The sequence below is a fragment of the Hydractinia symbiolongicarpus genome, chromosome 12 (genome assembly GCF_029227915.1).
Source record: "Hydractinia symbiolongicarpus strain clone_291-10 chromosome 12, HSymV2.1, whole genome shotgun sequence".
Lineage (NCBI taxonomy): Eukaryota > Metazoa > Cnidaria > Hydrozoa > Anthoathecata > Hydractiniidae > Hydractinia > Hydractinia symbiolongicarpus.
Window position 1 is genome coordinate 15,794,887 of NC_079886.1, and position 20,925 is coordinate 15,815,811.

A 20,925-nucleotide genomic window follows, 5' to 3' on the forward strand; every position below is an offset into this window, starting at 1 on the left:
TAAATTTTATTTTTAGAGGATATGATCTAGAATATAAATCACTAGTCGGTAGCCCGTGGATAAATCCATGGGGTCGCCTGTCCTTTATATACTGCATTTCGTGTGTCTATCTACTTGAGGTACCATTTTGCGCAGAGACACACAGAATACGGCTATTATTATAGAGAAGAGGATAATCATCGAACATGTGGATATTTTATGTGTTTTGTTTACTACAACAGGGTATGCCTTTTCATGTAGTTCTTGTATCTCTTTTTCTTTCCAAAACAAAGTTTGTAACAAAATCAGTAACCAAGGAGTTTAATAGGGCACGCGTTTTATGTACTCTTTGTTACGAATAAATTAAATGTGTAACTTTCTATCCCAGATAATTATTGTAACAAAGCTTGGGAAGGGGGCATTGGCTATTTTTCTTTCATAATGTATAAAGTCATCCTTAAAGGACGTCTAAATAATGGGTGGAAGAGGGTCTTTGTATTTTTATTGATTTTGTTGGCTTTTTGAGGAGAAGAGAGGATTATACAAACTGTTTTGTTCTCAATTTACATGAGAAGCATTTTAAATAAAAATCTTAGTTGTTAAAATTTGCATTGTTTCCTGACATAGTTATTTTTTAATTTCGCTATGATTTTTTTCAGAATTTGTTTGCATTGTTTCCTCAGAAAATTATTCTTTAATTTTGCACTTTCCCTCTGAAAATTATCCTTTAATTTTGCATTGTTTACTAGTAAATTATTCTTTAATCTTGCTGTTTCCTTTTCTGACGGCTGCTAAAGTTTCTCCTGCAAACAGTTTCTTTCTTCATAAAATTGAAAACTCATTCCACCCCATGGAGAAATAATTTGGTGACACAGGTTATAAACTAAAATGAATACATCAACATTTCCATTTCATATTATGGTGACAAGTAAGGCGTAAGTAAGGCAACTTAATTAGTTGCTTTACGGGTGAAGTCGATAGTAGTTTATGGTTGGTGGGTCAGCGAAATAAAAATAATTTTATCGAGAATGTATGGTCGGAACAACAACAACCAAAAAAAAAAATAATAACAACGGAAGAGGGTGTTACGACAGGCATATTTTTCTATGTATTTTTGCATAACAATCGCAGTTTATATTTTTTAAGTTGCGAAGAAAAATTAATATTAATTTGTCTCACTAAAGAAATGTAACTAGCAGCACTCAAGGTGAAAAGATAAAAATACTTTCATACTCAAAAACTTGTTTTTAAAAGTTATGCAGCAAGAATTTTTTTTGTGTTGTTTTGAAAGTTATACAGCAAGAATTATTCTTGTTCTGTTTAAAAAGTTATACAGAATATACTTGTGTTGTTTTGAAAGTTATACAGCTAGTAATACTTGTGCTGTTTGGAACAACACAGCAAGTTATTGTTCTCCCACTTAAGTATAATGAAAAAAACAAAAGTTATTTTGATAAAAAACTTAAGTGTTCCTTTAATGTTTTTTGCGCAGTCTTAGTTTAGTTGACAATATATAAAAAATTCATACAGGAGGAGGGTTTTACGACAAGTGTATTCTAGCTTGTTTTTATTAATTTTCCTAAAAAGTATCGACTAAAAGTCTTGCAGTATTACATTTTAGCAAGCGTAATTTTAAACATCTATATAATAACTATAAAGAAAGAGGGTGTACAGCAATAAGTAAGTAAGTAACGGGAAGTTTTGATGTCCTTGGGGATTCCATCCTCACGGTTGGCTGTTACATTGCCACCAGAGATACGTATAGCATTGCTCTAACTTGCTTGCCTATCACACAAGCCTGTTAGCGGTCAGTAGATGGCACAAAATGAGCTGACAACACTGCATTTAAAGTGTCCTGAAGTGGGGTCTCAAACCTGAAACTTATGATTACAATTCGAATGCGCTACCACTACACTATCTGTCTTGTTTTTCACTTGTATTATAACTATTTTAGCGAAAGTAGCTATTTTTTGTTATAAATCATATAAAAATTTAAACTTATGTTTAAAGCGTAAGTAAAGGAGAAAAATTTTTTTCAAATAATTAGAAAGAAAAAACCCTGGTCTTTCTAATGGTACAATGGTATTTAAAGTTCATTTTTTCCAAAAAATTTGTTTGCTATGTGATAACGATCAAATAATTGTTCCCACATAATCACCTTGGGTATCACTTTTTTCTACTCAATTATGAGAATGAACACATGCAGCATAAATTTTTTTTAAAAACCTGTTGGCTAATACTCATTACTATAGTGACCAATTATTTATGCAGAAGTATAAGATTTCTGTTGAAAACTTCAAAGCTCTTTTTCACAGTGTTTTTTTTAAGAGAGTGCCTCCTACGTTTTAAACCTCTTTTACAATACTATAAAAGCTCTGAGGTTAAGAGCAGGCTTAATGTGGAGATGAATGTTTGATCCAAAAACAATTTTTTATTTCATGAGTTTAAGCAGAATTTAAGTTGCACTAAAGTTGTACTAAATATCTCAAAAGTAAAGAATGTTAACAAACACCAAACATGAGAACCTAGTAGTTTTGTAAATGTGATCTCATTTGTTAGAGAGGGGTCGTTTTTATCCGTGTCTATTAAACTGTCAAACTTTGTTTTTTCTTAATAATTTTCATACCATCATACAAGCTTTTTAAAAATATAAATACAGGAACAGAGGTATAAAATGATGTTGGACTTATACTAGAGCTTAAAAAGTTAGTTGCATAAATTATGATGTCATATTTGGGAAATAGCAAATTTTGACATTTTCTGTCATCAGTAATTTTAGACCTGTTGAGGGATATGCATTGAAACTTTATCAATGCATAAATATTATAAAGGTGAATTGATTAGCATAAAATTTTTAGCCAAAATAATACTTGTTGGCTTATTAATTATGGTGTTATAATTTTCTTAAAAATCCAAGAATGTCTCTTTCTAGCCTTTATTGAGAAGTAGCATAGTGAAAAAAATCTAATGGGCAGATCCAGAAAAATTTTGTGAAAAACTGAGATCAGGAGGCAAAAAAAACAAATTTAGCTAATATGGGCTGTTGCCTAGCAACCAAATTTTCCTGCATATGAGGCTAAATGAAATTTGTAGATAATGATCTGTACTAACATTTTAGATTATTTATAGAAAAAAGTTAAAATAATTTTTAGAGCAAAACTCCTGAAACCCTTTATTGCCAAATATGGTGCAATTATGATTTTTTTTCATAAATGCAAAAATGTTACTTCCTAGTATTTATAATTAACTTTGTACGAAAAATCATTAAATTGTGATGAGCAGATCCAGAGAAAAACTTTATCGTATGAACAGACCCTTATTTATAGGTAACTTCGCTATCACGTGTGCCCCAAAATAAGAAGCTAAATTAATTTTTTTAGTTAAAATACATTATGAATATATAATTCTGGAGTGCACCATGGGAGCCATCAAGCTTTCTGTAGCAAACAAAACTCTTCTCCCCCATTTAACACCATAATTCTAAATTTAAAGGAATATTTCTGATGACACCATCCCCCATAAATGAAATGTCCAATACAGGATTTCACTGCCACAAAACAAAGAAAACATTAACAAAAAGTGACGTAATTTACGGAATGACCACACAAGCTATATTGTGTTAATGTCTAATAATAATACTTTTGATACCGCAATTTTGTGCAATATAAGGAAATCTCCCAGCATGCAAGCAGTGAAAAAAATCTAAAAACGGGACTTTTTGGTAGTGTTTGTATGTTATGTGGTTTGTGTAAACAGGGTTTTAAGTGCAACAACGAAAACATCCCCTAATTTGGCTGTATATTATTTAATTTAAGCAGAACATTCTTATTATGTTGGGATATAATATAATTTTTCTTATTAAAGTTTGGCAAATTAAATGATCACATATAAAATTATTCCAAAGCAACAGCTAAAGGCTAGCTAGCTAGCTGCCCTGAACCAAGACTTGTTTAAGTTTTAGGAAAGGATTCAAATCATTGACATGGACTTTTATATAAAGAAAAGCTTGTTTCTTACCTGTTGTAAAGTAGCTAGCTAATTCAATAAGGTTTTGTTCCTGCTTTTTGTTGAAAGTTTGGCAAATTAAATATCACAACGTCTTTGCCGCTTTGCAATTATTTAATCACAAACATTAAAAGAATGTTGTCTCACTTGTTGTCTGCATAATTAGCTATAAATGCATTTGTCAGCCATATTGGGTTATTATCAATATCGGCAGAGAAAACAAATCAAATTAGCGATAAATATAACTTAGTATTGCTTATCGCTATATATCTTTATCGCTAATCAATTTCTATTTAGCGATAATTTTATTGTTTTTTAACTAATTATCGCTGAATAGCTTCAATAGCTTATATGATTATATGATTATTTTCTTTTTTTATAATAAGGCAGATTGCAAGATTTGCGCTTGTTTTTGTTTGTTGTTTGATGCATGTATATCTGTTACATGGATTATATGAGAAATACAGTGGATTCGTCCACGGACATACAGCTAGTCTATAGTATCAATACAAACAACTCCACAAAGTCAAATCCATATGGTTGGTAATAATCACCGTAAAAAGATTTCACTTTGTCATCTTTTTTCTTTTTTTCTTCTCATTCACATAATATTTTTCGAGAAAACTATTGTGTGAATGTTTGAACATAAATAAAACTCTTGTAACTAACACCTGAGCCTATGGACAAGTTGGTATAATAGCTTTTACTGTTACAGGGTTCGAGAGATATAAAGTCAGTTTGCAAAAATTGCAAAAATCTTTCTTAAAAAATAATGAAAATCATCTAGTTTAGATGAAAAAATTTAAACATATTTTGCTTCGAATTATTGCTGACCATAACGTCATTTGCTTTTCTAGTAAGCCCTTATTTTTAACTTAACATGGTTGCACTGATTAAAAAATTGTTAATAAAAAACAGCATTAAGCTCAAATCAGCAATCTGTTAATTTTATAAAAAACAAAACAGCTATGTTTAGGCTTTACGCGTTCTGTGTCAATAGTTTTTAAAAAATACACTTAATCTCAAATCTTACATCACTTAATCTGACTCGAGGACTAAACGTCTGTTTTCCGTTTCTGTCATCTGTCATGTACTAAAAATTTAAGAAACATGACCTGACTGGTTAAAATTGTTTAAATGAAAAATCTGACAAGTCTTTTGTTACTCCTTTAGTATTATATACAAAAAATTTTTTAAAGTGTTAGTCTAGTTCTCCATGATTTTATTGAGATGTTTTTATGACCTAAATGTGCTAAACCAGTTATCTAAAGACAATTCTCATTATTCTCTTCTACTTTTCTAGTTGTGTTCCGTGTGTATGATTGTGATATGAACAACTATCTAGACCAACAGGTAATATTATGCACATACACATAAATAAACACGATACCTCGACAGATAATCTTGTTGTAGAAGTGTTAACGTTTTTTTAGGAACTGGAATCTATAGTCTCACAAATGATTCGAGTGGCAGAATATTTAGGTTGGGACACGTCAGTCTTAAAACCAGTAAGATGTTCTATTATTTGCCATGTTAACATTGAAAGTGTTTAGGTTTTTGATAGAAGTAAATTTCGTTACCTCGGTATAGCCTTTATGTTATTTGTAAAATCTTACCGTTAAATATATATAGCAATTTTGCTACCATAATTTAAAAAGCCCTTTCTGCATACAAAATGAAAACTTGTTGAATTGATCAAAGTTTGGATCACTAATTTTAATTTAATACCATGTTTGTCAATTTTAGAACTTGTATTTGTAAATGATTTTGATATAAGTTGTAAAAGTTGTTTCAAATTGAAAGTATATATAGAAGTTTCATCCTAACTTTTATATGTTTTAAAAACTGCATTTAACCATAATTTATAACAGTACCTTCTCTTGAGAAAGGGGATCGTCAAAAACCAACACTCATAAAATATTCATCACACTTATAACGATTCATGAATGTGTATTTAAACTGAATTGAGGTTCTTTTGTTTCCATAAATAAATTTCATGAAAGTTTTAATGTTTGTACTGTTTGCAAAAGTTGTGATTAAAAACTCGCTATTAAAATCACGAAGTATGTCTTTTAGCTACATAAATAGCCATTTCAAAGTTTTGTGTTTGCTTAACAGTTTTTCTACACATTATATTTCAGATACTCACAGACATGTTGGCAGAGATGGATTTTGATGCTGATGGACAGATTAGTATGGAAGAATGGGTGAAGGGAGGGATGAATAATATTCCTTTTCTTGTATTGCTTGGCATGGATGTTGTAAGTATCATAAAACATTAAGCTATGCAATGCAAGGGAGGAAAATTATAATGTTATTTAAGGGTTATTATTGCTTATAGAAGTATCTATATCTATAAGTATCATTAGGTATATTTCTAGATAATTAATATTTGCATTTTTTTATGCCAAAGATTTATAAAGTTCTTCCAGGTTTTTAATTTCGCAGATCTGTGTTAGACAACTGAAATTTTATTATTTCGTGAATGGATGTTACCAACACAGTATTGATTTTTCATTTTTGGCGCAATTTTATTTATAAGAGTATTTAGTTGGTGTATGTAAATTTCAATCAAAATTCTAGAAACAAAGCAAGTTGTCATTTAGTGTTAAATTGTACTTTAACCTTATTTCGTTTCCTCTGTTTAGAAAGTTGATGAAGAAGGTCGACATCAGGTGTGTTAATGTTTGCAATTCGATTTTAAATGTTTGTCACAGTTTTTCTTTTTATTATTTCATTTAGTTCATGCTTTCACCTTCTTTCCACAAGTCTAGGCAACTAACAACTTTTTAAATTAACAACTTTGTAATTACAGAGTGTACTTTTAGCCTACTCATGTTTTTGTTTGTTAGTTTGTTGTCATTGTTGTGTTTGTTGTCATTTTTTGTTTTTTTGTTTGTTTGTTGTCATTGTTTGTTGTCATTGTTGTGTTTGTTGCCATTGTTTGTTGTCATTGTTTGTTGTCATTGTTTGTTGTCATTGTTGTGTTTGTTGTCATTGTTTGTTATCATTGTTGTGTTTGTTGTCATTGTTTGTTGTCATTGTTGTGTTTGTTGTCATTGTTGTGTTTGTTGCCATTGTTTGTTGTCATTGTTTGTTGTCATTGTTGTGTTTGTTGCCATTGTTTGTTGTCATTGTTTGTTGTCATTGTTTGTTGTCATTGTTGTGTTTGTTGTCATTGTTTGTTATCATTGTTGTGTTTGTTGTCATTGTTTGTTGTCATTGTTGTGTTTGTTGCCATTGTTTGTTATCATTGTTGTGTTTGTTGTCATTGTTTGTTGTCATTGTTGTGTTTGTTGTCATTGTTTGTTGTCATTGTTTGTTGTCATTGTTGTATTTGTTGTCATTGTTGTATTTGTTGTCATTGTTTGTTGTCATTGTTTGTTGTCATTGTTTGTTGTCATTGTTTGCGTTTTAAGACGAATTGTCAAAATTTGTGCTTCTTAGTTTCCTGGAATAAGGTAAACCAAACATGGTGGTAAACATAAATTGAGGGGGAGAAGTTGAAAAAGATTTACCTAAGATAAAATTACCTAAGCTCGACAAATTTTTTAACTGTGAAACACCAAATAGTAACCATAAAAAACCAAGAAACTGATACTTAATACGACCATTAGAAGCAATCACGTAGCTGAATTTCATAAAGCAAAGCGCTAATTGGATTTTTAAAAGTCATATTTAGTATCTTCTATCAATCTTCAGTTCAAGATGTTTTATTTATTTAACATTATTTATTTGTAATTCCTTGACCCAATTAAATTTCAAATAATACTTTTTTGGCACTTTTAAATTAATCACCAATTTGGCACTGTAGGTTGATGTCTCAGAGTTCATAAATTCAGCATTTCGCCCTTGCTGTTACGTCAATTCGGTTTCTACAGAGTCAAAGGGTTAAGAACTTGGAACTTTATGTTTTTAATTTTAGTGGTAGAACTTTTTCTTAAATACATCGTAATCTTTAAACTGCTGTCCACGTGATAAGGATATATTTTTCTTAGTGGCAAATGAAACATTTCAAATCACAAGCATATTGTAACATATGCCATTCTACTTTGACTGGATTTGGTCGAAAACAAGGTCTTCAGTGTATATGTAAGTCAAGTTTAAAACTTCATATTTAATACCTCTTCATTACCAGGAATTTTGCAAATAATAATTTTCACTGTATTTATGAAGGTGTTTTTGCAGGAGTTCTTGCAAAAGTGATTTCAAAAGAAATTAATTTTGCTGCTATTGACGTTAAATAAGTTGTCAAGCGCAGCAGAGAAATAATAAGGTAATATTGAGTGGACACTCTGTAGTTAATGGAAAACAGCAATATTAGCTAAAGAAATAAACATATCAAAATAAATCTATTTAAGATGTGTAGCAACAAAAAAATAATTTAATATTAATAGAAACTAATAGAAAACTGCGAAAATATAAAAGTAAAAGGAAGCAAAAGAAAAAATATAAAGTGACATTACTTCAGCGGTCTTGAAGTTTCTGGCTCACACAGACAGACTGAATTATTGTATTTTAATACAGAAAGCAGGCAGATTAGTATTTTGGTTGTTGTTTTTTAGTTTGTCGTTACACTTGCCATGAAAGGTGTGTTAATCGTGTTCCAAATTCTTGTATACAGACCTACACTGAAACAAAAAATAAAAGGAAGCAAAAGAAAAAATATAAAGTGACATTACTTCAGCGGTCTTGAAGTTTCTGGCTCACACAGACAGACTGAATTATTGTATTTTAATACAGAAAGCAGGCAGATTAGTATTTTGGTTGTTGTTTTTTAGTTTGTCGTTACACTTGCCATGAAAGGTGTGTTAATCGTGTTCCAAATTCTTGTATACAGACCTACACTGAAACAAAATCAAAGCGAAAGAAAGTAGTAAGTATGTTTGTCTAAAAAGTAGTTCAATAGATTCATGTCTGATTTATAACCGCCTTCGTGTACCTCCGGTATTTCGAGCACAGAATAAGAAATGATTTTGTTCGTCTCTGACATTTATCCTAGGCTTTTATTTAATGGTGTGCTTATCTGCTAATTTGGTTGGACTGGGACCTTGACCTGTCATTTACAGTATGCTATTTGTTTAGAGCATGGACCATCATTGGGTGGAAGGGAATTGTCCTGGAAAATGCACAAAATGTAATAAAAATATTAAAATGAATTGTTTAACAGGCTTGCACTGTGTTTGGTGTCAAGCTCAGGTGAGTGTGTATATTTGTATAATTTGTGTGTTCAGTGATAAGTGTTTTGATTGAAGTTGTTCATATGCTTTTTGCACACTATCTAGCGATAGAAACCTTGCAATTAAAGAAAAAAAGTATGCATGTTTTGAAGAAAATAGCCTTAATTTAGTAAGATAAAAAAATAAGAAAAATAAAAGACCTTATGTACTATAAGCTCTTTTATAGGCATGTAAACAATTAGTAGCAGAAAAGTATAACATCATGCAGACATGTAGGCTGTATCTTCATCCTCTCTTAGTGTAACTTGTTGACAGAGGTACGTTGTTGACTGGAGATCTGTTTTTTATTTAGGTTCACAATAGGTGTGTGAATGCAATGCAAACAGAATGTTCATTGGGTCCCCACAGGGTTCATATATTACCTCCTATCTGTATCACTCCACAGACGGTATGATGATTTTGAATACTGTGAATCCACTTTCTGGAGAAGATTCGTGTCAAGATGTATAAAATTACATTGGCTATTACATTTTTTTTATTTAGAAAAAAGTCAAAGAACATTCAAAAGTGAAAAAGAACTCTGTTATAAGTTATGACGGGATACCGATGTTAATCTCCCCATTGCCAAACACTCAACCTTTAGTTGTATTCGTGAATCCTAAAAGTGGTGGAAGACAGGGTGCAAGGTATGTGCATTAGTAGTCTGGTCACATCCTACTTGTTATTTTCTATACTCAAAGTAATTAGGCATCCTTTGTTGTTTTTCTTAGACTGTTAAACAAATTTCGTTACATTTTGAATCCAAGACAAGTGTTCAATTTAGCTGATAATGGCCCTTTACCTGGGTTAAAATTTTTCTCCCAAGTTCCAAACTTTCGTGTGCTCTGCTGTGGCGGAGATGGTACAGCTGGCTGGATATTGTCGACAATAGGTAAGTTCTGCAAAAAGCAATCACTAGAAAAACTAAACTATCGTTTAGTTTTTCTAGTGATTACTCTCGTGTTACTAGTCTTTACAAATGGCCTTTTCGAGGGCGCAGAAACAATAGTGTATGAAAAAGTGGTGACTACGAAGCGCGTGCTATTTGGACATTAAACTATGTGATGGTGTTGTTATGTGGAATGTTGTTTTACTTGACTCGGTGTCATAGAGTGCTGGGGTAAAGGGTTGTTGCAAAACTCAAGAGTGTGTTTGATAATAAGTGGACTGTTATCACAATCACCTGATATAATACAGATTTGATTCACCTGATTTGAATCAACTGGTATAATATAGATTTGGTAATTTATGCTGGCATGTAAGCAGTCGTGTACAGTGTTAACAACTGAATAAATCTGCAAACATTGATTTGGTTTAAGCTGTGAACGCTTTTAGATGTGCTGTTTACGCCTATTATAGTTCACACCATGCGTTTTTATATGGCAAGGGATTTACGTGGCATAGTCCGTAGCCGCAATTTAAAAAACCCTGTAATAGAATGCAGCTTACACTAACACCATAACAGTTCGGTTTTGCTTTTTTTAACTACTGTATTGTTTACCATGTTTTTATCTACCACTGTTGATGTTTCAAGTCATGTCTGAATGTTGCTCATGTCAAATTCATTGTTAACGTTTGAATTTATTTGATCATAGATCGACTATCAAGCATAAAACAAAGACCTGCGATGTCCATTCTACCACTTGGTGAGTTGGTTACACATTATTTACAATGAGCTTAACTCTAGCTTCAATGAAAATTAAGATGCTAAAACATGTACGTCTTTTTATAGGTACAGGAAATGATTTAGCACGCTGTTTAGGCTGGGGAGGAGGTGTGAATCATACAATTTATAATATCAGTGTGTCACGTGATGTGTATCGATTATGTTCTGGAAGTAGCTCAGAGCTTTGTTTTGATTTTTTACTAAGTGTATTGCTCTGGGAATAAAGCTTTGGTTTTATTTACATTCCCAATGCTATTGCATTCTGTTCATTTTCATATCGATCTGGACTTGATTAAGTCTGGTTTATCTTCGTGGGTCTACAATGTGTTCGTCTCAAAAAAAATAGTATCCAATTATTATACTTCACTTTTAACAAATAAACAATTAAATAACTCTCTTTTAGGCAGTGAACTTGTCAATGTTGCTTCACTAAAGGTTATCTGCTTTCGTCTCTTTCAGGTTACGACGGTGGGAGCATAGATAAATGTTTATGGAAGACTGCAAATAGTTCAGTTGTTATGATGGATAGGTAGGTAGCTTTGATAAAACTGATGAAGGTAAAAGACATACAAATCGAAAATATTGAGTACTAGATTACGTAAAATATTAAACATATGCAAATAAAAAATAGCGGTAATATAATGGAAATTTTTCTAACATTTGCTGTTTTTTAACATAAGTGGGTTATGTACTAATAATAGTATGTTGACTGACAGGGGGGATTTTGTTGGACATCAGTTCTACTGAGCAAGGGTTCGCACTCAACCTGAAAATCAGGGAAAATGTTTGGAAAAGGTGTCTTTAGCATTGACATAAATGTTTACGCCTGTGATACAATATTGGCATTTTAAAACTATTTTTTCTTTTTTAATTTTTTTCTTCTTTTACATATTTAAAATCTGTTTGGTAATTTGTATAAAAGATCTTACGAAAGCCTTCACAAAACTAAACAATGTTTGTGACAGACAGACAAAAAGTGAATTTCATCACGATGCTGGTTGTGTTATTAGGTTTTATGTATACCAAGTAATATTTTTAGGTGGCAAATAGACTGCGAGGAAACAGAAAAGTCGGAAGAAGGTGATGTCATGCCACAGAGTATAATGAACAACTACTTTTCTATCGGCGTGGTAAGTCGTGCTGCATTTACATTTTGTCTCTCGAGAGAAAATATTTCTTTAAAATCGCTTTTTCTACCACTTTCTGTAGAGTGTATGAAAATGTTAAATTGTTTTTCTTTTGACACGTTCATCCAATTTGATAGCAATTCGCTCGTTAAGCGGTTATAGTGTGACTATGTACATTCTGTTCCTTATTTCACTCTGAGATTTATGTATGGCATAATTATCTGTGTCTGGCGTGTGTGTTGTCTTTTTAATTTTTAATACATTTTCAAATTTTTAAGGATGCGTCAATAGCTTTAAAGTTTCATTTGCAACGTGAGAAAAGTCCAGAAAAATTCAATAGCAGGTAAATTTTCACACAGTATGCACCTGAATGCACTAAATATTTTTTTTAATCAAGTGTTCTCCAGAGCAACGATATTTCTATTTTGGTTTCAAATTCCATCTGACTAAAGTTTTAGGTTGTTTAGATTTTTATCTGACGTCAGCAGTGCAGATACGAAATAAAATTAGCGAAATTTAGTTTATTTGTTGCCTGTAATGTTGGAGCTGAAAGCTCTGATCAAGAAAATGTATATAATCATGTGCTTTTGATGAACAGTTGATGAGATATAAGGGTTTAAAAATTTTGCTGACATAAGCAGACACCTATCCAAACACAAAAAAAATTATTTTAGAAATTTGTATACCTTTTGCCTTCATCGTATAGATCATAAAACGCTGATCAAGAAAATGTATAGTATCGTATATTTGGCAAACGGTTGCAGAGATATTAGGATTTAAAGGTTTTTTGATTAAGTCATCAACCCGTCCATTCTGAAACGTATTTGGCTACCCAGGTTTGAGAAAATTACCCAAATTGGTCCTAGGTAATCTCTAGTTGCCCACGCGGTAAAAAATCATTGACGTCACCACCTCGCTTCCAAGTTTTTTGGCCCTAAAGTTTTTGTGCACTGTAATGGCTTCACTAATTTAACGTAGGATATTGACGTTAAAGGGGCTACAAACCGGTTAAAATGCTCACATTCCGTATATCCCGTGCACATATTAAAAATCCGGCAATCGCGTTTTCCGCAATGAACAGACCAGCGCACTTTGCTCGCTGGTTTAATATTTTTTTTCGAAAAGTACATTACAAAGAAATATTTCAGCAGGACTCATTCTGGATGAAAACATGACCAAGGCTGGAGAAGATAAAAATTCTAGATATGTCTATATGTTCGAGTCTGTAAATTACATACATGCCGAAAAAATAGCCATTTTTATTTTTCGCAGACATCAGCTCAACTCTCGTGTAAGTCACTAAAGTCGAAAATCAGCAGCCGTTCCGTAGCCCCTTTAAAGTAGTGCTATTGACGTTACAGACACAGTCTCTGTATTATTACATAGACTAGTCGATAAATCCCGTGGAAAAATCCACTGAGGCAGCATAAAAATGAAAAAGAAGCATTATTTGAATTTTAATGACGTCAGCAACCCATGCACAAAAAAAAATAATTCAGAAGCTTGTTTTCACGTTGCCTCTATTGCGTAGAGCTTAAAGCGCTGATCAAGAAAATGTATATAATCACGCGCTTTTGATGAATGGTTAATGAAAGATAAGAATTTAAAATTTTTGCTGACGTCAGCAAAGTCTATAATAAAAGTGTAAAAATATTTTCATTCGAAATTTGCTACGATTGCCTTCATCCAATAGATATTGAAACGCTGATCAAGAAAATGTATAGGATCGTGTACTTTTGATAAACGGTTGCAGAGATATTAGGGTTTGGAGGTTTTTTGATGATGTCATCAACCCGTCTTTTCCGAAACGGATTTGGAAACCCAGGCTTAGGAAACTTACCCAAATTTGTCCTAGGTGGTCCCTAGTTACCCACGCGGTGAGAAATCATTGACGTCATTACCTCGTTTCCAAGTCATTCGGCCTCAAAATTTTAAGTGCATTGTAACGGCTTCATTAATTTAATATAGGTTTTTGACGTTAAAGTAGTGTTACTGATGTCACGCTGGAACGACAGAAAAATTAACATATAAGAGGTGCGTTTTCCGGCGACACATCCACTTCTGTTACGGACAGACACACACAGTCTCCGTATTATTATAAGAGACTAGCCGGGGTAAGCCAAAGTCAATGTGTGACCCGACGTTGAACACTCTGTGGAGCGCTTATTAAGAGCCCTAAACTGTGCCACACGATCAGGTGGAGCGCTTTAGTTCAGGTATACAGTATGTTGTAAATTAAGTGAATCGCATACACCATTCTTGCGACTGTAACATATTTTTCACAAAATATTCCCCGCAACAATAGCTGAAGTAAAAACACAGTTTACAAATTGCTGTTACTCCATCATAGCAAAAACAATCAGTCAATATCATTTTATTTTGCGGAATAAGTTTTTGTGAAAGTTAAAAAATTTATCGTGACACTGGGCTAAGCGCTTAGTACAGTTAAACCGTGTTGCACAGGGGTCTAGGAATAATACCCCTTTTAAAAAAACTTTCTCACAGACTCTTTTTAAAGAAACACAACAGGACTGAGCGGTTAGTCCAGGTAAACATTGTTGCACATCCGTACAGGTGTGATTACCGAGAAAGTTTAAAAATGAATTGTCACATTGGGTTGACCCCTTAGTACAGGTAAACCACGTTATACATGGTGCATAGGTGTAACAGCCTTTACCAAAAGCAACAGTCTGTTGTTAACACTGGGCTAACCGCTTAGTATAGTTAAACAGAGTTGAACAGGAATATAGGTATAGTAATACCCCTTTCCAAATGAAATTTTTAATGAAAACACAGGGAACAGCTCATTACCGGTTCAGCTAAAATAATCTGTCAGTCATTTTATTTGCACAAAAAGTTTTCAGGAAAAATTAATAAAAGATGTAGCTATCTAGCTAACTGCATTTATAGCATAACACTTATATATTATTTAAGAATATTGTTGTAGCCAAACTGCATTTTTATACTCTCACTTTTTAGCCAAAGATAGGAGCTAGCTAAATGGCTACAGTCTCAACACAAAAATAAATGGTGGGTAGGATAAAAAGCTCTTATACCATACAGAATAGTAATAAGTAAGGTTCTAGCTAGCTAGCTAGCCTCAAAAAATCTTCGTTCCTAGCCAAAAATCCTAAAACTGGTGCGTTTAAGATCTCTACGTGACTAAAAACATGACAATATATTTATTTAGCTCCTGAGCGAAAACAGCAATCGAGGTCACGGCGGTAATTATTATTAAAAAAGGCGTATTAAAATAATGCATTCATTTTTATCACTAAATTTAATTTTCTTACTTAATGGTAATAAATTAAAGTAATTCAATTAATAAAAGAAATAAATTAATTTTAAAATTTATTTTAATCAATAATTTGATTTGCGATTAAACAACCCCCTGGTTTCTAAAAATCGCGGAAAGATCAAAGGAATTTTGAACAGACAGACAGACGGAATACGGCTATTATTATAGAGATTATTATAGAGACTAGTCGATAAGGCCCGTGGAAAAATCCGCTTAGGCAAAAGGCCATTAAAAAAATAGGTTACTTTAGATGTTTTGTTGACGTCAGCAGTGCATATACAAAAAAAAAATGTTCTTAAAATCGTACACAAAATGTCAAATATCAAATCTTACACAAAATAAATAAAGAACATCTTGCAAGGCGCAAAATCTAGTTGATAAAATGTTACAACAACAACAACACTCACAACACCAACACCCACAAAACCGACAGTAAGAACACCGACAGTTACAACACCGACAGTCACAACACGGATAATAACAATGTCAGAAATAACGCATCTCAAATATGTACATCTTCTAAGTGATTATGTTGAAAACCCCCAGTATTTTATTCTTAAATGTCAAAAAGTTGGCCTGCAAGAGTTAGCACAAATCAACAAAAATAAGTTCTTTACACATTTTAAATATTGTCTTTCCCCTAAAAGCTTATACAAAAATATGAAAAAGCCATAGTTTGGAAAACATCAAATTTAAATCTACAAAAATCATTCTTTTCAGTTGCATACCAGCATCCTCTTCCACAAAGATTTACACAAAATGTAAAAATCAACCAGTTAAGAACACAAAAAATTTTCTTTTTTAGTATGATGATCCGTACTGCCCTTTACCAACAATTTTGAACCTAAATGTCAAAAAATTAATAAGCAAAGAATAAACTTGAATAAAAAAAGATATTATTTTGGAAACATTATATACGGTTTGTAAACAAAAGTTTACAAAAAAAAACAGATTGGTTTTTGAGAAACGCATCTAAATCAACAAAAATAATTTCATTCAGCATGTCGTATATTGCCATTACCCATTAATTTGGCACAAAAAGGTTAACACGTCAAAATTTAGAAAAATCAGTCATTTCAGTGCATACAGTCCTCGCCTATTAGATTACAAAATATAAAAAAACATACAAACTTTTGTAAAATTCTCAAGAAAAACAAAAACGTGAAACCATGGAATTTTCTTCCAACAAAAATGACATCACATACAGTTAGTTCTCCCCCAAAATAGTTTATATTACGAAATATATAGACATCAGCTTTACAACAGCTTACAGTGAAGTCTGATTCTACAAAAATTTGTTCTTTCAGTATATATTGCATGTGGTCTATTTCCACAAAAGTTTACACAAAATTCTGAAAAACAGCATTTTGCAACACAAACAATATAAACTGACTTCCTCTCATAATTTTTTTTTAACCCCAAAGTCATAAACCCACCTAAATTTCCAATCAAATGTAAAAAAATCTGTAAAAAAACCTGGTATTTTACATGTAGGCTGATAAAAGTTTGACGGGATGTCAGAAAAAAACAATAAAAAATAACTTAACACACACACTTTAAATTCTTAAAATCCGTTCCACTTATCATATTTATTGCATATGGTCCCCTTTCACAGGTAATATGAAAAAAATTATACTCTATGGGCATAACAATGAGTCACACCATCCTAAAAGTTCAAGAAAGATTTTGTAGCTAGCTTGCTTCATCATAACTCGTGTTCAAAGAAGAAGAGATAGGTTGGAGCTAGCTAAGCTTTGGATGGAGCCTTAAAGCTTACATTAGCTATCAGCAAACAGTAGCTAGAACAACCAGTTATATATACTTAAAATGGGGAGACTAGCTGGGTCTATAGCTAGCTATTCTTGCTTAGTAAAAGATATTAAAAAAGAGACAATAGTAATGTAAAAATGATAAAAATTGAGTTCAAGAAACCAAAAGCTTTCCGTTTGTCCAGCAAATAGGTAGCTAACAGCTTTATGTAGCACAGTGAATTTTAGAACAAATACATTAGTTACGTACTAGGGGACTCATTAATTATGCAAAAAAATTGTAAACAAATATGGCTAGCTTTTTTATTTTTTAAAAAACGTAAAATATAATACTTTAAGAATTTGGAGCTTTAATGGATTTTTATTTGAGAATACGATTCTCCTTGACAATTTAAGTGTGCTACATAAAAAAAAGTAACACGTAGCTTCAGCGACATAAAAACGGAACGTCTAAATTATATCAAGTTCTTACTTTTTCTGAATTCGAATCCACTTGAAACTCTAGCATGCTTTCTACTTTAAACTTTACTTTACTAGCTCCACTCTTTACTTCCGAAGTAACTTCTTGTGACTTTCAACTTTATTTTTCTACTTTTACTTCTTTTCTTTGAGTTTTTTTTCTCTGAATCACTTTTTGCACTTTTTTCAAGACGAAGGGACCTTTCTTTTGTTGTTGTTTTTTTGTCCAGGGTAACCATTTCCCGGTAGTTGGCCGTTAAAATTATTCCAGCAAATCAAGTTGCTTTATTTTGATCACGTGATGTAAACAATGTAAACTCGCTGACAAAATGAACATACTTTTTTCGGCGACTTCAAAGAAAATTTCGGCTACATCAAAGGAAGATAAACACATAAACTTTGCCTGTCACAGACAGACAGACAGACACACTCTCCGTATTATTATAAGAGATAGGAGTAGAAGTACTCCAATATGCCCTTCAAAAACTTCAAAAATCTGAAAATTTGAATATGAACAATAACTAATGTATCGCGAAGCTACGATGCTAACTAAGTTATTCTCTGCGAGTAAGCCTCCTCTGTAGCTTTGTAAACGCAAAGTAATGTCACTTATAGAGTTCAAGAGAATGACAGTTAACGAAATTAAAGAAAACTTTTTTACCTGATTGATATAAAAAACGTTGTAATTGTTATCATAACCAAGTTTTGTATAGCAACGTTTTCTTTAGGTTTAAGAATAAACTGCGTTATTTTGAAGCTGGCACATCAGAGCAACTGGCTGCTTCATGTAAAGGATTGCACAACGATATTGAAATATACGTGAGTAAACACCACGAACGAATTGCTTCTTTGGGAAGTAAGAATGAGAATCGCTCATACAGCGATATTTAATCGAGTTTCCCAAAGATTAATGTCGCGTGAGCTATTTTCTGCTGAAACAATCTTCGTCTTCAAGTAATAAAAATCTCGTATTTGTGATAATAAAAGAATTATTGTTGAGTTTATCCATTTTGTACTAATTTTCTAGCAGGATCTACGAAAATTGTTTTTTGTATGTTTTTTTGCAGACAGGCGTCTCTATTTTGTAACAATTAGACGGTTTCAATAAAATAAATTTGTGGCTGCGTATATAAATTTTTATTTCTCACATTAGTGCGATGGTAAAAAGTTGGAGTTACCAAGTCTTGAAGGAATCGCAATTCTAAATATTCCAAGCATCTACGGTGGTGCGAACATTTGGGGTGAAACAGAGAAAAAGCGTCGGCGTGGAATTAGTAGTAAAGATAGCACGGACCTCAGCACCGTCGCACAGGGTACGACGTTTTAAACAGTTTCTTTTCACCTCTTAATAATAAATTAAAAAAAAAACAGTATTGGAGTAATTTGGAATATTGCGAGGCTTGTTCGAGGAAACAGCATGTGTATGTTTCTAATGCGCATGCGCATAACCCGAAATGCTGGGTTACGTTGTAGTGCAGAATTCCAAAAGAGACTTCGTTCCCGACTTATCGCAAATCGTCGGAGACAGCGCTTGTAACTTATGAGAAATCAGGAAGCTGTGGATTTTGGAGGGAACGTATATGTCATTTTTTTAATCCCTGGTTAATTTTAAAATCTAGATATGGGTGACAAAAAGATAGAAGTTGTGGGATTGGAGAATAGTTTATACGTTGGACAAATCATTGCTGGTGTTCGACAGCATGGTTTACGTCTGGCGCAGTGTAGCAGTGTCATGCTAAAGTAAGAAGTGCTTGCATGTATACAAATTTTTATACTTTTTGTGTTCAGCTTGGATGTTTCTCAACTTTACAGGAAATTTTTAACAAGAGCCGTGTCAATTTAAAAACTTATTTTTTCTATTTTCATAATATTTTACGTGTTAGCTTCATGTTTCTTATGAACATGGCATCCTTGTAAGCATATATTTTAAGATGGAATAACATCTTCCTGTACGTTTCTTGTATTTTTCCATAGAGTAAAAAGAACTCTACCTATGCAAGTTGATGGTGAGCCATGGATGCAAGCACCAGCAGAGGTAAAATGAAAATAATGTTGGAAATCGATACATGTGTTTTATATAAGCAAGTGAAAATTCTAAATCAGGCTAGGATATGCTGATGAGAAAAACGCAATTAGGCTTAGAGTATGTTTACGTTAGGCTTATTGCACAAACAAATTTCAACATTGCCGTATGCGATAAGATGAAATGGTCCCGTTTTTATCTTTAAAGGAACAGCAACAAAGGTATACATAAAGCAAACGGTATAATGATGGTAATTAAGTTTTATTACATACAAAAAGTTAGAAAAGTCTGTCTAATTAAAAAATACATAACGCAAAAAACACACGCACATCAGAAAAATTCACTAAGGCTGGGCAATATGCTAAGCATATGCTTATAAAACATGTATCAGGCTTTAATAAAAAATTGAACCATTTAATTGATACATGGTGCTATGAAATTTATATGACTAACATTGTAAGTTACGTGAGACAATCGCTTTAATTGTTTTTAAAGTCAATTGTGTCAATTGCCCAGTCCATGCTTCTAAGCTAAACTGTTATTTACCTCAACATGCGCTTAATGTGTTCATCATACTAACTGTTGTTTACAGATTTTGTTTTCTCTTTTCTTTTTTATTGTTACACTATGGTTGATTAAGTCATTTTCGTATCTTTTAGTTATCCATAAGCCATAAAAACCAGACTCCAATGTGCGTTGCCCCTGTGCCAACCAGAAGGGGTTTGTTTGGCAGATTCGGTAAAAAAGATTACGAAGAAAAATCTTAAAGTATCCATGCTGTTGAGATAGGTGCTTAGTCTTCTTGGCAGAACTGTCGTTATCCCGATAACAATGTTGAGAATTAACACATTTGTAAATACTTAATGTAGATTCATAAAAGTAGGAAAGTTTGTTATAAGCATATATGAATTGTCAGAAACGCTCGCTGTTTAGTACTAAAAAAACGTTTTTTAACTAAATAATTTCACTATTGCCTTGAGCAAGTTTAGAATGCAAATATTCGAAGTGAGAAATACGACTTTTTTGTTATCGAGATATACTGCTGATTACATGTATGCTTTTGATATATATATATATATATATATATATATATATATATATATATATATATATATATATATATATATATATATATATATATATATATATATATATATATATATATATATATATATATATATATATATATATATATATATATATATATATATATATATATATTATGTGAGTATATACACATATTCTGTAAGCATATTTATTATTGGTTCATCTTGCTTTGTTGCATATGTAAGAGTTATTTTTCTACACACTAATGTACATGTCAATTCGTTACCACAGAACTGCTGGTAGCTAATCACACATTGCTTACGATATAATGCA

At 32.1% G+C, this 20,925-nt stretch overlaps 1 protein-coding gene across 2 annotated transcripts in view; it reads left to right on the forward strand.

Moving 5' to 3' along the window:
- Nucleotides 1–20,556, forward strand: part of LOC130622125 (diacylglycerol kinase beta-like) — a 41,899-nt gene extending 21,343 nt beyond the window's left edge. The window contains exons 6-25 of one of the 2 annotated variants that reach the window (XM_057437530.1): nucleotides 5,288–5,337; nucleotides 5,418–5,492; nucleotides 6,126–6,245; nucleotides 6,633–6,659; nucleotides 7,983–8,076; nucleotides 8,766–8,860; nucleotides 9,070–9,183; nucleotides 9,517–9,612; nucleotides 9,708–9,850; nucleotides 9,935–10,095; nucleotides 10,799–10,849; nucleotides 10,936–10,977; nucleotides 11,329–11,398; nucleotides 11,909–11,999; nucleotides 12,275–12,339; nucleotides 18,251–18,341; nucleotides 18,676–18,835; nucleotides 19,142–19,262; nucleotides 19,497–19,557; nucleotides 20,205–20,556. In XM_057437530.1, the coding sequence (XP_057293513.1) occupies nucleotides 5,288–5,337; nucleotides 5,418–5,492; nucleotides 6,126–6,245; nucleotides 6,633–6,659; nucleotides 7,983–8,076; nucleotides 8,766–8,860; nucleotides 9,070–9,183; nucleotides 9,517–9,612; nucleotides 9,708–9,850; nucleotides 9,935–10,095; nucleotides 10,799–10,849; nucleotides 10,936–10,977; nucleotides 11,329–11,398; nucleotides 11,909–11,999; nucleotides 12,275–12,339; nucleotides 18,251–18,341; nucleotides 18,676–18,835; nucleotides 19,142–19,262; nucleotides 19,497–19,557; nucleotides 20,205–20,312 (1,835 nt within the window). In that variant the 3' untranslated portion in view covers nucleotides 20,313–20,556. The remainder of the gene's footprint in view (nucleotides 1–5,287; nucleotides 5,338–5,417; nucleotides 5,493–6,125; nucleotides 6,246–6,632; nucleotides 6,660–7,982; nucleotides 8,077–8,765; nucleotides 8,861–9,069; nucleotides 9,184–9,516; nucleotides 9,613–9,707; nucleotides 9,851–9,934; nucleotides 10,096–10,798; nucleotides 10,850–10,935; nucleotides 10,978–11,328; nucleotides 11,399–11,908; nucleotides 12,000–12,274; nucleotides 12,340–18,250; nucleotides 18,342–18,675; nucleotides 18,836–19,141; nucleotides 19,263–19,496; nucleotides 19,558–20,204) is intronic. The other variant, XM_057437529.1, reaches the window with a different exon arrangement.
- Nucleotides 20,557–20,925: the final 369 nt, after the last annotated feature.